The 17,107-nt window shown below is 40.9% G+C and overlaps 1 protein-coding gene across 7 annotated transcripts in view; it reads right to left on the bottom strand.

Annotated features, from left to right (window-relative positions):
* FRMD3 (FERM domain containing 3) overlaps nt 1-17,107 on the bottom strand; it is a 407,251-nt gene that overhangs the window by 313,169 nt on the left and 76,975 nt on the right. Inside the window, exon 1 of one of the 7 annotated variants that reach the window (XM_021064664.1) lies at nt 2,590-4,582. The exons of the other annotated variants lie outside the window; for them this stretch is intronic. Coding sequence (XP_020920323.1) covers nt 2,590-2,637 — 48 coding nt within the window. The 5' untranslated portion in view covers nt 2,638-4,582. Of the gene's footprint in view, nt 1-2,589; nt 4,583-17,107 lie in introns of those variants that run through there. 7 annotated transcript variants of the gene reach the window in all.

Genomic DNA, 17,107 nt, shown 5'->3' with positions numbered 1-17,107 from the left:
GCAGATTCAATCCCTGGCCTTGCTCAGTGTGTTAAGGATCCACACTTGCCACATGCTTCGGTGTAGGTCATAGATGCGGCTCACATCCAGTGTTCCTGTGACTGTGGCATAGGCTGGCAGCTGCAGCTCTGATTCAACCCTTAACCCGGGAACTTCCATATGCCACAGGTGCAGCCCTTTAAAAAAAAAAAAATCCAGTACCCATTTATGATAAAAAAAAAAAACTCTCAGAAAGCTAGGAATAGAGGGAAAAATTCTCAACTTGATATTTTAAAGAACTACAAAAAAATCTACAGCTCATATTGTACCCAATGGTGAGAAATGTAAAGCTTTCCCACTAAGGTCAGGCACAAGGCAAGGATATCTCCTCTCACCACTCCTTTCCAATATCATAATAGAGGCCTTGCTAATGCAATAAGGCAAGAAAAAGAAATAAACTGTATATAGATTGGGAAGGAAGCAATAAAACTCTCTTTGTTCCAGATGATGTGATTGTCTATGTAGAAAATCCAAACAAATCGACAAAAAAAAAAAACTCCTGCACTAATAAATGATTATAGCAAGGTTGTAGGATCACTGAGTTAATATTTAAAAAAGCAATCTCTTTCCTATATACCAGCAATGAACAGTTGAATTTGAACTTAAATCACAGTATGCCACTTATTCCTAGGTGCACTGAAAAAAAAAATAGCAACATTAACCAAGCTCATATAAACAATGCCTTATCATGAAGCTGAAAGAACTATGAAAATGGAAGTCTGGATGCCCAGGTCCCACCCCTTTGTCATTCACCAGATTGAGTCTCTTCTCTTCTCTGGATTTTAGATGCATCCTGAGAAAGATACAGGCATTGGACCAAAAATCTAAAATCATCCCCCACCAGGGTTATATATTTGTTACAACAGATGAACCAACATTGATACATGATTATAATCAAAGTCCAGAGTTTACATTAGGGTTCTCTCTTGATTTTATACATTCTGTGGACTTGAAAAAATTTACAGTAATATGCATCCACCATTATGGTATCATATAGAATAGTTCTACTGCTCTAAAAATACTCTGTGCTCTCTGTCCATTCATCCCTCCCTCTCCGACCCCAGGTAACCACTCATCTTTCTACTGTCACCATAGTTTTGCCTTTTCCAGAATGTTATCTAAAACGCAAATGTAATACATGCTTATTAAAAGTACAAATGGTACAGCAGTGTACGAAAAAAGCAGGAAAACATTCCCAACCTTGACTCTCCATTTCTCTCTGTTTCAGGAATTAACTACCATTAAGAGGTTGTCCAGTATACACAATTATTTAAATTCACATTTTAGTGAACTAAATTAAATAACATTGACAATTCAGTTCCTTGGTGACACTAGTCACATGTTAAGTGCTCAACAGCCACATAAGGCTATTGGCTACCAAATTGGACAGCACAGGTATAGAAGAGTTTCATTATCACAGAGGTTCTACTGGACAGAGCTTATCTAAAGTGCAGAAGGAGGCCTATTTCAATTCCTCTTCCCTCTGTTCAACACTTATTTCCAGAAACCCCACAATTTCTTTTATCAGGCCCTCTCTGGGTGGGCTTAGGACTACACTAACAGGTTAAAGGGATAAACTGCTTTAGAAAAGTCTATCAGGAGTTCCCACCGTGGCTCAGCAGAAGCAAATCTGACTAGTATACATGAGGACGCAGGTTTGATCCCTGGCCTCGCTCATTGGGTTAAGGATGTGGTATTGTCGTGAGCTGTGTGTAGGGAGCAGACATGACTCAGATCTGGCATTGCTGTGGCTGTGGCCATTGCTGTAGGCTGGCAGTTACAGCTCTGAATCGACCTCTAGCCTGGGAACCTCCACATGCCTCATGGATGTGCCTTACCTCTTGCTCTGGAAGTGTAGCCAAGTTGACCATGCAATCCAATGACAAAGGTCATTGAACCACATAAACCGTGACTCAGTGGGGTTGTCCTAATTATTCCCTAGTAATCAGTAGCCAATATTGCTTTCTAGACTCCAGCTGTCCACTCCATTGCCTGCACTCTTTGAGCAGATACTTGCCAACTCCCCACTGTATGTTATGGACCTCTCTGCTGACATATAAAATCAATGTATTTCTCTTAATTCCTCATAAACACCATGCCTTTGCCTAGGCTCAGCCTTGTGCCAGAGGCCCTTCTTTCCCTAACTACACCCTTCTCAACCCATTCCCCCAATTTAGTGGCCAAACAATGCCTACTTTTTCTTTAAAACTCACCTAAGACATTGCCTGCTCCAGAAAAATCTTCCCTGTCCTTCCCAGGCTAGATCAGGAGCCCCAGTGGTTGTTCCCGAATTTCTATATAAGAGATACTTTGAGGGTGAAAATCTGGTAGAAAGCAGAGAAGAGGGTGTGTGACTTCTCTTGAAATCATATCTTATAGCAAGGAAAATTTTTGCCGAGACGTTTCTAAGAATAAGAGCAAAGTTCACATTTAAATAGAAGTGAGAAAAGATCAGTGATCTATTTCAATGAATATCCTTTTGAGCAGTCGTGATTTTGGAAGAGAGTGGCCAGAAGTTAAAGGAGGGTTATACCTTTCCCCAAGCAATACCTTGATTCCTCTATGTGCTCCAACAATATCCAAATGTTCTTCAATCATAATAGGACCACCATGAATCTGTCTATGCGTCTGTCTTCTCTACCAGACCTGAAAGGACCATATTCTCACTTACCTTTTTATCTCTGGTACCCAGACCAGTCCTTAAGACATATGCTCAGTAAATGTCGGTTAGATGGATGAGTGGAGAAGTGGGTGGATGGGTTAACAGATGAATGGTGGATGGAAAGGATAGGAGGGGAGAGTATTGCTTGAGGCTAAAATCTCCTAAAAGGTAAAGCTCTTGAATCTCAAAATCAGTGACCTGCTTTCTCTCCCTCTCCCTCTCTCTCCATTTCCAATAACATCAAGAAAATGCTTCATATTTAACAACTGCTGAGTACATTGATGGGAAAAAGGCTGGCAGTTCCCACCCAGTGAGTGTACCAAAGCAAGACTAGGGGAAAGAAACAAAGAAATCTTTAACAATAAATATTGGATTATAGCATTAAAAGCCTCCCTTTCTCTAATGGAGGTACAATTTGGAGATAAAACCTAAACCACCTTTCTCTCTGTGGCATATGATTAAAATCTGCTTTGTTCTTCTAATTTGCTATTCTCAAATTACCACACTGCTGCTGGCGCTGCAAATGCAGGCTTCCCGGCTGCCCTTGAATTACTGTATAACTTTTCCTCCTTTTTTTTCTCGTTTAATCAGCACTGAACCAAGAAGGTGCCATCTACATCTGGTGGAGAAACTTTGTCTCCAAACGTAGAGACAAAAGGTGTCATTCAAGGTGCCCCCACCTCCCACTGCCATGATCCCTCAGCAGAAATACATCTCCCTTGAGGTCTGGGAACACAAGAGGCCAAGTTATCCTTGACAAGGCTCCAGGTGGTATGAAGTGTTTTTTCCACCCTGACTCCAGAGATTTTATTACACGTCTGCTTAAGCCTTCAGGACAAAGAGAGCCTGACAAGGATGTAGGTAGTGCCTAGCCAAAAAACAAACAAACAAACAAAACTCTTATTTTAATATTTTTCTAGAAGTCTTCTAAGTACCATGGTCTGGGATGGCTAAGGATTTGACTTGCAGAGTCAATCTCAAAACTACAAGGCAAATAAATCACCACAGAGAAAATTCTGTGACATCATCCTTCCTGGGTTTTTTTCTTCATTCATTTCTTGAAAGTTACTCTGAAATTCCAAACCACAAGCCATGTCTGTACCACATCACACATGTAAAGGGAAAGGGAAAATATCTTTCAATTATCTAGTCACGTTAGATGCTAAAATAGGCATAAACATCTGCTCAATTGATGGCCATTTTCGTGTGGATGTACACTGAGGCATATGTTGACTATAAGAAAGTAGAGAAGTAAAACTATGTCCTTAATGGACAATTCTAAGACATTAATATACTTTCTTTATCCATAAATGTGGCCAGAGTAGGGTTTTTGCTTGGGCTAGAGTTGTCAGTGGAAAATAATTGTATCATTGAGACTAGCAAGGAAGATTCAAAAACAAAATAATGGTATTATTAGTGTCACAGGAGCAAATCTATAACCCAAGACACCACACCTCATCCTAATTTTGTCCAATAGGCAACTTCAGGCAAATCACATCTCTGGCTCTCAATTCGATACTCACCACTCATCAAGGACATCAAGAGGCATGAGAACAGAGAGAAAAGATGCTGCTAAACAAAGAACCAATAAATTCGCCCAACTGTAACACTGTTCATAACACCTACATATGGATATAGATCACAAGAATTAGCATTATTTTCAGGACAATGGCCAGTAATATGTGCCCCAAAAAACATCAGCTAATAACATCAAGGAAGAATTATTAAGAAACTTATTGATTAGGCTTTTGACCTCTCCTCTATTGATAAGGCTATTTAGTTATTGATTTTTTCAAAGACTTTAATTTTATTATCAACCCACTAGTGAATGACACTGTGTTTGACTTTTCATTGTTTGTTTGTTTTTGTCTTTTTGCTATTTCTTGGGCTGCTCCCGCGGCATATGGAGGTTCCCAGGCTAGGGGTTGAATTGGAACTGTAGCCACTGGCCTACACCACAGCTGACAGCAACGCCGGATCGTTAACCCACTGAGCAAGGGCAGGGACCGAACCCACAACCTCACGGTTCCTAGTCAGATATGTTAACCACTGCGCCACGACGGGAACTCCTGACTTTTCATTGTTTACATGTGAAGGCTCTGATTGAGTCAGTCCTTTCCAGATTAACACTCATCATCAAGGCTTGGTGCCTTAAAGCAACAAATTATGCTTCTGAGGTGAGAGGTAATAAACCAAATTCTAGGAGTTCTCCTTTGGTGCAGCAGGTTAAGGCTCTGGCATTGTAACTGCTGTGGCTTGGCTTACTGCTGTGGCAGCAGTTCGATGCCCGACCCAGGGAACTTCCATATGCCATAAGCGTGGCCAAAGAACAAAACAAAAAAAATCCTAATCTTTTAATATGCTAATTGTTTTCCCGTGCTACAGAACAATCATATTTCAAACCTTAGTGTAATAATAGATATATTCAGACAAAGCTCTGTTGTACATCTAAGATCATTATGTTACTAATATTAAATTATTTCTTTGAGGGATTTTATAGAACTTGAACTTATTTTAATCAATACTCACAATAATCTCCTGGAAACTAAATAGAAAACAAAATTTGCCACAGGAGATATCGGAGACAAATAAATATTAAATAAAAGATAAATTATTGCAGCATAACTTGCAAAGTTGCTCCTCATATGGCATGTTTGCTTCAATTTTGTACCACATTGATAGGATTTTTAAATGCATTATCTATTTAATGTTCATGACACTGTCTCAAAGGGTAACTTCCTTAGATAGAAAGACCTATGCTTTATAACTCAGAGCCTTATGGCTGCAAGATGACTTTTTCATTTGAAAAAGAGGATTAAAAGAGGAAAGGGGCTTTTCCACTGAGAACTCTGAGCTGGATGCCCTATTTGCAAAAGAAAATGGAAAATGGAGTTCTCATTTAGGTGGGAGTTGCCAAACAAAGGGAAAATGATCAAGTACTCTCGAAAAAGATTCCAGAGTTCATACTCTACCGGTTTGATCTATAAGGATGCCCATAGCAGAAAGACAGACCACAAAGGAAGACCTATTACAATGGTTTCATTCGTATCATATCAGATGTAACACTACTTGCAATGAACACTCAGGACTCTTTCACCTGTGTCTCCATGCCATAGCGCTCTGTTGACTTGCATTCCTTATTTCCAGCTGCCTACCAGGAATTCTCCACTCGACTACCCTACAGGTACCACAAAGTCAACATATCCAAACTCCCTCTCCTCCCCTGACCTGCTTCTCCTTTATTCTATCTTCTCGGGACCAGCTTCATGAGTGTGGGATCCATGCTTGGAAGAACCTCACACTAGGTTTAATGGTCTCCTGTTGTGATCTTAAAATTCTTCATACTTTTGGAACAAAGGGCCCCATAATTTCATTTTCCCCTGGGCCCCCAAAATGTGTGCCCAGTACTGGACTTGTATCACCAGTACCCCTGTCACTGAAACCAACCACTTGGGATTAATCCCAGATTCTCCTTTCCCTCATTTCTATACCTAATCATGCTATTTCATACCCATGGTTTTACACCAAGCAAGGGCTCACCATGTTTAGAATGCCTTTTTCCCTTCTTCAAAGAATTGATTTCCACTTGTCCTTTAATTATTAATCAAGATTCATCTAGAGGAGAGATACTTACTGATGCCCCAGTCTGATGCCTCTTCTTGGTCCTCCACCCACATATACCTGTCCCTACCTCTGTCCTTTTGACCTTGAATCACTATCCTGTCTCTCTTTTTCCAAATGACTGGGAGCCTCTTGATGTCCGATTTTATTTTCTTTTTATCTCTAGTTGCCAGCTCTATTCTTGGCATGTAGAAGATATTTTTTAAATGTCTATTGAATAAGATCGATGTTATTTTATAAAACTTTACTAATTCACTTTTGAAAAACCCTACTGCTTGATCTATAAAAACGTTCATCCTTTTAGACTGAGCTTCATTTCTTTCGAAATCGATCCTCTCCTTTCCCTCCCACACCTTCAGAGAAAGTCACCAAAACAAACAGCTCCAGAGCTTATGTTACACCTCGAATGCAGTTTTCACTGTCCTCTGGGGTCACTGTCCCTCAAGGTCACTTCTGCAAATGAGAACAGCTGGGCTCCCTATGCCTCTGGGAACTTCCAGGCACTGCTGGCTTATAAACAATGATCTGTTTGTGTGGAGAAGTTGCCAGAGTCCCTCCACAATGCCATCAAGAGCCTAGGATTCAGGAAAGCCAGAGTGGGAAGTGGGGACAAGAGGAACAAGATCTCTTATTAACCCTGAGCCCCCATGGGCTCTCACAATGGTCAATACTCATCAGCTTGGCCATCGAAGGAAATCTGGTTTGAAAAACCATCTCTCGACTTAGCTGGGGCAGGGAATCAAAAGGAATCATTTCCTCCCCAGCATCCATGTCTGATCAGCATTTCAGTCTATCCCGATAGACACACCTGGATGGATGTCTTCGTTCATTCACTCACGCAAACATTCACTGAACCGCTACTGAGGGAAATGTGCCAGGTAAAGCATTATCAAGGGAGAGAAGGGTCAAAACACCCCCCCACACAAGGACATTAAGAATAGTATTATGAAACATAAATTCCGCTAACATCTTACTATTCCAGTTGTGGTTCACAGATTAGTGGTATCACCTGGAAACCTGTCTGAAATGCAGAATTTCAGGGCCCTCTCCAAGATCTCTTGAATCAGAATATGCATTTTAACAATAGCACAGAAGATCCTCATGGATATCAGAGACTGAGAGGCATTTACGCATTCCTCCCGAGCTGAACACCAACTCTTTTTAGCCTGAATTAACTTCAAACCTCAGTTGCAAAACTTGCCCTAATGGCTCCTAATCATCACCCCATTTTTTCCCATCTCTGGACTCCACATCTGGCCCTGCTGTTTCATAGGAGGAGCAACGTGGATCCTTCCCCACACAAAGTGGGAATTAAGAGAGGACCTTGCTAGCTACTGACTGCCTGTCACACATGTGAATCTCCTATTGGATTCTCCATGGGACAAATTCTGATATTTCCATTCCTGCCATGTTTTTAAGAGTTCCCAAATGTCTACTCAGAACAAAAGAAGTAAGACTTAAGAAGTCAGTGACTGGGGAGTTCCCATCAAGGCTCAGGGAAAACGAATCTGACTAGCATCCATGAGGACACAGGTTCAATCCCTGGCCTTGCTCAGTGTGTTAAGGATCCGACGTTGCCGTAAGCTATAGTGTAGGTTGCAGAGTTGGCTCTGATCCTGAGTTGCTGTGGCTGTGGTGCAGACCAGCAGCTACAGCTCTGATTCAACCCCTAGCCTGGGAACCTCCATATGCCATGGATGTGGCCCTAAAAATACAAAAAAAAAAAAAAAAAAAAAAAAAAAGATTCAGCTGGAGAGGAAGTGCAAACAGGAAATGCTATGACAGCAGAGCCTGGCCTTGTTCTACTCTTCACATTTCGATGCATGTGTGTGCATATACACACACACACACACGCACAAACACACAGATGTATATGGTTAATACTAAGAATCCCAAATATACACATACATATTTTCCATCTACACACTGGGTTTTTTTATTTAACGGACATCATTTCAAATACTCGTAACTTGCAATCTTGGAGGCCCAAGATGCATGGGAGTCCTATTTGGTTTTACTTAGGGGTTTTGTTTTTTGGTTTTTGGTTTTTTTTTTTTTTTTGGCTTTTTGGGGCTACACCCATGGCATACGGAGGTTCCCAGGCTACGGGTTGAACCAGAGCTACAGCTGCCAACCTACACCACAGCCATAGCCACAGCAATGCAGGATCTGAGCCGCATCTGTGACCTACACCACATCTCACAGCAACACTGGATCCTTAACCCACTGAGCGAGGCCAGGGAGGTTTTTAAAATATTTTCAGAAAGTTCAGTATATTGAAAGTCACCAAAACCAGCAATTCTTGAGCTTACTGGCCTCAAAATTCCCTTACACTATTGAAGAACTATATAGAAAATTGGTTTATTTGGGTTGTATATTTCAATATTTGCTGATAATTTTTTAAAATATTCAATCATTGTAGTAACCTTTGTGGCTCATCAGATTAAGAACCCAACTAGTATCCATGAGGATGCTGGTTTGACCCCTGGCCCTGCTCAGTGGGTTAAAGGATCCAGTATTGCTGTGAGCTGCAGTACTGGTCACAGATGTGGCTCAGATCTGGCATTGCTGGGGCTATGGTGTAGGCCAGCAGCTGCAGCACTGATTTGACTCCATGCCTGGGAACTTCCATATGCTGTGGGTGCAGTCACAAAAAATAACAATAATAAAATAATAAAATAAAACAAATTTGATCATTGTCTCATTTAAAAACAATAGAGTCATTGCATGTTAACATAAATGTTTTATGAAAATAACTGTTTTACAAAATAAAATCTAATTTAGTGAGAAAAGTAGCACTATTTTACATTTTTGCAAATCTCTTTACTATCTGAATCAACAGAAGGCAGCTGGATTCTCATATCTGCTTCTGTAGTCAGTGTGTTACAATATCACAAATCATGCAGCCCCTGGAAGACTCCATTTAGGGAGTCCCATCATGGCTCAGCAGAAACAAATCTGACTAATCCATGAGGACACAGGTTCAATCCCTGGCCTCACTCAGTGGGTTAAGGATCTGGTGTTGCTGTGAGCTGTAGTGTAGGTTGCAGACACGGCTCAGACCCCGAGTTGCTGTGGCTGTGGCGTAGGCCAGTGGGTACAGTTCTAATTCACCCTCTAGCCTGGGAGCCTCCACATGCCTCAGGGGCAGGCCTAAAAAAACTCTACAATATACTTCTGAGAAAATGAGAGTGGAGAAAGCAATCAACATCTCAATAAGGGTGACAAATAGAAAAGGAATTTTTCAACAAATACTGCCAGGACAACTGGATAGGCACATGCAAAAGAATCAAGTTGGACCCCTACCTCACACCATATGCAAAAATTAACTTGACATATATCAGATGGGGAGGACTATTAATGGGCACAGTTTTATTGGGGGATGATGAAAAGGTTCTAGAATTTGTACAGAGTTATACAACCAACACCCACTAAGATAGTTATGATCAAATAAATAATAGCAAGAATATGGAGAAACTGAAACCCTTATACACTGCTGGTGGGAATGTAAGATGGTCCAGCCACTTGGGAGAACAGTTTGCCAAATTGTTCAATTCAAAAGATGAAACACCGAGTTACTATATGACCCAATAATTTCACTCTCAGGTATATACCCAAGAAAAATGGCAAACTTTACAGGAATGTTCACCGCACATCCTTCACAACAGTCAAAAAGTGGAAACAACAAATTTTCATCAACTAGTGAACGTCTAAACAAAATGTGATCTATGCATACAATAAAACATCATTTAGCAATTGAGAGGAAAGAAATACTGATATATGCTACAACATGGATGAACCTTGAAAACATTATGCTAATTGAAAGAAGCCAGACACAAAAGATCACATATTGTAAGATTTCATTTTTATCAAATGGCCACAACAGACTAATCTATAGAGACAGAAAGTAGATTAGTGGTTACCTAGGGCTGGAAGGCTTAGGAGGTATGGGAGTATAACTATAACAGGGCATAGGCTTTCTTTGGGGGATGATAAAATTGTTCCAAAATTGACCATAGTGATGGTTGCACAATTCTGTCAATTTTTAAAGTTGTACATTTTAAGCAGGTAATTTTATGGTATGTAAATTACATCTCAATAAAACTCCTTTACCAGAAGAGGCAAACAACATCTTAATATTATTTTGAAAATAGTTTGAACCTCACAGACTGCCCCTCCCACCCCCAAAAGGATGTCAGGGACTCCCAGGGGTCCCTGGGACACATTTTGAGAACCACTGACCCAGACAAAACATCTAGTGCGGGTATCGTGGGTTAACTTCATAGGAGGCATCACCCTTCCTCCTTAGGAAGAGAGCCCTTATATCTAGGTAGTGACCTCTCCCCTATTGAGAATAACACCAGGAAGGAAGCAGGCTCCACCCTGAGACCCAGGGTCAGGTTCTGGTCATCTTAAGCTTACCAGCACACTCCCTTCCACTGATAACATTCACTGTTCAGCGTGGGCATGGGCCTCAGGAAGTCTGGTCAGAATGACTGCAGGCTTTTTGATATTAGCCATTCTGGCTGGTAGAGTAGTTTTGACTTGCAGTTCCCTAATAATTAGTGATGTTGAGCATCTTCTCATGTGTCTTTTGGCCATCTGCCTGTCTTTTTTGGAGAAATGTCTATTGAGATCTTCTGCCCATGTTTTCATGGGATTGTTCAAGTATTTTTTTTATATTGACCTGCAGGAGGTGTTTGTATATTTTGGAGATTAATCCCTTGTTAGTCACTTCATTTGCAAATATTTTCTCCCATTCTGTAGGTGAAAAACTTCTGGTTACTGGAGTTCTCCTCATGGCTCAGCGGAAACGAATCCAACTAGGAACCATAAGGTTGTGGGTTTGATACCTGGCCTTGCTCAGTGGGTTGGGGATCTGGCATTGCCATGAGCTGTGGTGTAGGTCACAGACTCAGCTCAGATCTGGCGTTGCTGTGGCTGAGGTGTAGGCTGGTGGCTACAGCTCCGATTAGACCCCTAGCTTGGGAACCTCCATATGCCACAAGCACAGCCCTCAAAAGACAAAAAGACAAAAACAAACAAACAAACAAAAAAACCCCAAAACACACCTATGGTTATCTAAGGGGACAGGTGTGGAAGGAATGAACTGGGGGTTTAGGATTGATATATGCACACTGAGATATATGGAATTATTGGCCAACAGGGAACCGCTGTAGAGCACAGGGAACTCTACTTAATATTTTGTGATAATCTATGTGGAGAAAGAATTGGAAAGAGATAGATGTCTGTACATGTATAACTGAATCGCTATGTTGTGCAGCAGAAATTATCACAACCTTGCAAATCAACTATACTTCAATAAATTTTTTTAAAAAGGAAAAAATAAATGCAAAGAAAAAGAATGACTGCAGGACTTTTGCTTGGAGTGCTGAGTTGGAAGTGGGTTTTCTCTTCCTCTGGAGGCTGTTCCATGAAAATGTGAGAACTGGAACTACAATAACCATTTCACTATCAGTCTGAGTCTAAAGCCCCACAAAAAGGCAAGACAGTCTTTGAATTAGGTCTTTACTTAACTCAGGATTTCTGGATATGTGATCCAGTAAATGTCCTTAATGGTAAAGACAGTCCGAATTAGAACTTGTTAGATGTAGTTAAAAGCACCCAGCTGATATACTGTCCAAATGATGTGGAGCTAACAGGACTGCATTCTCCCCACAGTCAATACACTTTGCCTCTGCTTTGAGGACATCAAGAGATAAGATCTTGGCAGACCATTGAAATAGCATTACTTTTTGTCCAAATACACTCAATACAAAGAGCTGGCCCATGTAATCTAGGCCTAAACACGTCAGAGCTAGACCACAGTATTTAACAAACTGTCTCTCTCTTCTATTCCTTTTGTGTCTCATCCCCACTGTACTCTGAATGGCATTCTAGATGTGTTTGATAGAGGAAAGTGTTGGATCATCCTTACTAGCAGAAAAAGTGTGGCTGCCAGCTGGACCTAGCTTGGACTTCACCAGAAGGATCACCATGAGGCCTGATATTTAGCACATATGTCTGTTTGCACGTGACCATCCAATTCCTGTTTCAACAGATAAGAAATTCAGGATGCAGTCAACAACTCTCTCCCTCTTTTCAACTAAATGAATTAGATTAGTATTCGTCTTCTACATTTGAGTGAAGTTTTAACATTTATACATGCTTTTATAGACATTATCGCAACAATGCAATGGAGATTGGCAATCCAGGAACTACTACGCCATTTTACAGATTAAAAAAAAAAACAAGAAAAAACAGGAGAACTTAAGCCCTCACTCAAGGTCTTACACAATCAGGAATGTGGGCTTAAAGATATTAGATTCCAAGCCAAAGCGTTCCTACTACTTAGGGTTGACTATCATATACCTTCATGTAATAGACAATAGTCAATATTTTTTCAGCTCTTACCATGGACCAGGTCCTAAGTACCCGACACATATTCCACATTTAATTGTTACAACAAGCCATTATTATACCCACTTTACAGATGAGGAAACTGAGATCCAAAGAGGTAAAGTGACCTGCCTTAGTCACCTGGCTAGTCAATAGCAGAGCCAAAGTTCAAACCCAAGCAAGTAGCACCCTGGAACAACCACTTGGCCAAAACTGCTACCTCAACAAGAACAGAGGTTGCCCAGAATCCCTCAGCTCAGTAAGGACTGAATTGACTTTAACAACACAAACTACAAAGGATTAGCCAATTGTTTTTCTGGGTGCAGAATTTGAACATACAAAGATTGCTTAAAATAAGCCAGGGCTTAGCGAGCATCTTATTAAACTTTCCTGATGGCAACAATGATCATAACTCAATTTGATCTGTTCTGAAAAGACACTACTGCTTGTTTAGCCAACAGCAGTTCCCTGCCCCCCACTACACACATGCACACACACGCGCACACACACACACACACACACACACACACACAACCCATCTCCATTGCTTCCATGTCAAAGCCCACCTCCTATTACAGGCAGCAAAGACTGCAGATGTCAAAGACACACACGTCTAGACTCTTTTGCAGCTAGGGCACAGGAATATGATCAAATCCTGGCCAGTGGGATGTGATGGGAAGACTGATGAAGCCTCCAGTAATGGTGTTCCTCCATGATAAAAATAAATGTAGGAGGAAATACCACCTCTTATATGGTGGATATGGGAGTACCCGACTGACATTCAGAACTATGGCCACCACCTTATAACCACGGCTGTAAGTGGTGAAGGTGTAATGAGGAGACAGAGTATTAAGATGGAGAGCACCTGGGTCTATGCCGAGCTGCTTAACAACACTGAAGGTACCCTACCTCTGGACTTCTTATTAGATAAAATAATAAGCACCCTTATTACTTAAGCCACTTCAACGTGGCTACTCTCTTCTTTGTAGCCTGAAGCAACATCATTCTCAAGTCTCAAGTGGCAGCTACAGAGAAGAAAGGGCTCTGGATTTTGAGTGAAATGACATGGGTTCTGATCCACTTACTGGAGGTGGCTCAAATTGCCTAATCTCTCTGAATCTCATTTACCACATCTATAAAATTGAGATAACAGTCAACAACACAATAACATCAATAAAATGGAAATAACACAGGATATGAATGAAAATCCCATGAGACAATGTGTACACAACCATTTCGTCAATAGCAATGTTTTACTCAAAGGTAATTGGCCTAGGTAATAGTTAAACTGTAGACTTTTTAAACTGGAGCCATCCATGCTAATGCAACTTCCTTATTTTATAAAAGAAGAAACACTGATTCCAAATGTCAAATGATTCATTCAGTGTCATGCGACTGGTTGGTGACATAACTAAACCATGTATCTCCTGATTCCCAATCCAATGTTGTCACGCTACCCTCATGTCGACAGCTGCATTAAATATTGGGTGGGGAGCAACGTGTTTATTGAATACAACTATATGCCAAGTTCTACTCCAGGCATCGATAACTCCTTGATGAACAACAACAATCACAACAAACATTTCTACCCCCAAGAATTTAACAGTCCGGAGTTTCCATCGTGGCACAGTGGTTAACGAATCTGACTAGGAACCATGAGGTTGCGGGTTCAATCCCTGGCCTTGCTCAGTGGGTTAAGGATCCGGCATTACCATGAGCTGTGGTGTAGGTCACAGACGAAGCTCGGATCCCTCGGTGCTGTGGCTCTGGCGTTAGGCCAGTGGCTACAGGTCCGATTAGACCCCTAGCCTGGGAACCTCCATATGCCATGGGAGCAGCCCTAGAAAAGACCAAAAAAAAAAAAAAAAAAAGAATTTAATAGTCCAGAAAGGAAATTATCCAATCGACATCTGTAAATAATTATGAAGTGCCTACTAGGTGCTCAGCACAATGCAGTACTTCTATTCAAATCCAAATCCAAATTCACAGCCAATTCCAATAATATCAACTATGTTTACCAGGATTTGTGAAAGAATAAATAATGTGAATAGTGTACATTTACTCAATAAAAGTCAGTAGTAAAATGGCAAGTTCATTAGAAGGAGTTGTGTATACCATGCCAGCATCTGTGGATGGAATAGGGAAGATGATGCCACTCTACTTGAAGCAGCAAGACTGAATGAAAGAGGTTAGAAGTAAGCCATGTCCTTCCACAGTCTCAAAGGTTGGCTCAGCTGGAAAAGTCCAGGAGGGAACACTCAGCAAGTCCTTCCCTTCATCAGGCCTCTGCCTGGGCCCTAGACTCCTCCCCTTTTGCTCCCTATCCAGTTGGAATTCATCTTCCACTCTACCCAAACTTTCACATGCAAATGATATAATGGGAGAACATCCTAGATCCTACAGAGCCAGTCACTCTGGGCACCTACTACTAGAACTGGCTATCAGGCTACTGACACTGAGCCATTAGGTTGCTTGTTTGAAAGTTTTCTTTGTCATGGATTAAGAAGATGTAGTACATATACACAATGGAATACTATTCAGTCATAAAAAAGAGCAAAATAATGCCATCTGCAGCAACATGGATGCAACCAGAGATTCTCATACTAAGTGAAGTAAGTCAGAAGAGATAAATACTATATGATATCACTTACACGTGGAATCTAAAATATGGCACAGATGAACCTATCTACGGAACAGAAACAGACTCACAGACATAGAGAACAGACTTGTGGTTGCCAAGGGGGAGGCGGAGAGAGTGGGATGGATGGGGAATTTGAGGTTAGTAGTTGCAAACTACTTACATTTAGAATGGATAAGCAATGAGGTCCTGCTGTATACTATATCTAATCACTTGTGATAGAACATGATAGAAAATAATAAAAGAAAAAGAATGTATATATGTGAGGACCGGGTCATTTTGCTTTTATAGCAGAAATTGATAGAGCATTGTAAATCAACTGTACTTTAATAAAAAAAATTTAAAAGAAAGTTTTCTTTGTCAATAACCACCCAAATTATATAATTTGAAAAAGAACATTTAAAACCTATTGTTTCACAAAAGAAATCTCTAACTTGCATTTGTTGTGAGCTATAGAATGAAGGTCTGTGCAACAATCCAGACACTCCTTTAACTTTGTGATTCCCTGGAATGGAGGAAAAAGGCAAGCAAAGAAAGAGAGCTAGATGGAGTCCCCAGGGGATGTACTGGTAACTCCAAAAGGTGCTTTTTTAAAAAATCATTTTGTTCTTGCCCTAAACAAATGGAAAGTTTTTTGGTGACCTTCTACTCAAAAACATATTTTCAATTCCCAGGTTTGAACTACTCTAGAAAGGTATAAGGTCCAAAATTATCAAAATAAAATCTTTTTAATTCATTTTAATTGGTTAAATGACAATTGCCATTTGGGGGCAGAGGTGCCTCCAAATAAAACATTTGATTTTCTTAAGCAATGCCAAAGTCCACATTTTGGAACACAGCATTTTAACCTCCTTGGCATCAGCTGGACCATACAAACGCCAATGTTCCAAATTGTTATTCGACTAACTACAATTTATTGCTTCCCAGAATACCAGATAGCAAATACATGTCCTTTGGGGACTACTTATCTAAGGAAGACTCCCTCCCCAAAGGGGAAAAAAAAACAGTGGTGTCAACTGCAAGGAAGACTTCCTCCCCTAAGGGGAAAAAAACAGCTCAACTCCAGGTGGGACAGGACAAGGCAGACAATGGGCTGAGAGAGCCCAGGAGAACCCAAGAGCCCCACTCACTACCGCTGGCCCCTTCATTATCTACCTTTTCAATATGGGTTAATGTTCTTCCACTTTAGCACTCACAGCAAAGTGCACAAACTACTTTCTCTGAATCACAAGACAGTACATGCCAAATGTTTCTGCGCAACTCTATGGCAGCAGAAAACTGCCTATCCTGCTAATCCTTTTATTATTAAGTTTTGCAGCAGTGCTTAGCTCAGAATGAAATTCAAGATCCTCCAGAAAAGTCAGTGGGAGCCTACTTTCCTGGGAGGTCATGCCACATTCCTGCCTTGAAACTTATCCAGTTGTCAGATTCCAAATTAGTTGCCACTGTACCCATGTCACCAACTTCCACAAGAAAAGGAAAAAGAGAAAAACCATTCATTCATTCATTCATTCATTCATTCATTCTGGGTTAACACAGCCCACAGGCGAATTCTGGCTGCTGGGAGATGCTGCTCCCATGCTCTCACCAGGACAGAGTAGAGTGCTCAGTATTTTTACAAAAAGCACAGCCCTAGAGCTTCAAGACTCAGGTAGGTGAGATAGGTGAGACCAGAAAATCTGAGAGATAAATAAGTAAAATAGATTTAATAGTGCTGAACCCTGACAGGGCCTTTCCAGGTTGTTTGT

Source organism: Sus scrofa, chromosome 10, assembly GCF_000003025.6.
Source record: "Sus scrofa isolate TJ Tabasco breed Duroc chromosome 10, Sscrofa11.1, whole genome shotgun sequence".
In the NCBI taxonomy this organism is placed as follows: domain Eukaryota; kingdom Metazoa; phylum Chordata; class Mammalia; order Artiodactyla; family Suidae; genus Sus; species Sus scrofa.
Note: the sequence above shows the minus strand (reverse complement) of the source record. Positions and strands in the feature narration are given on the sequence as shown.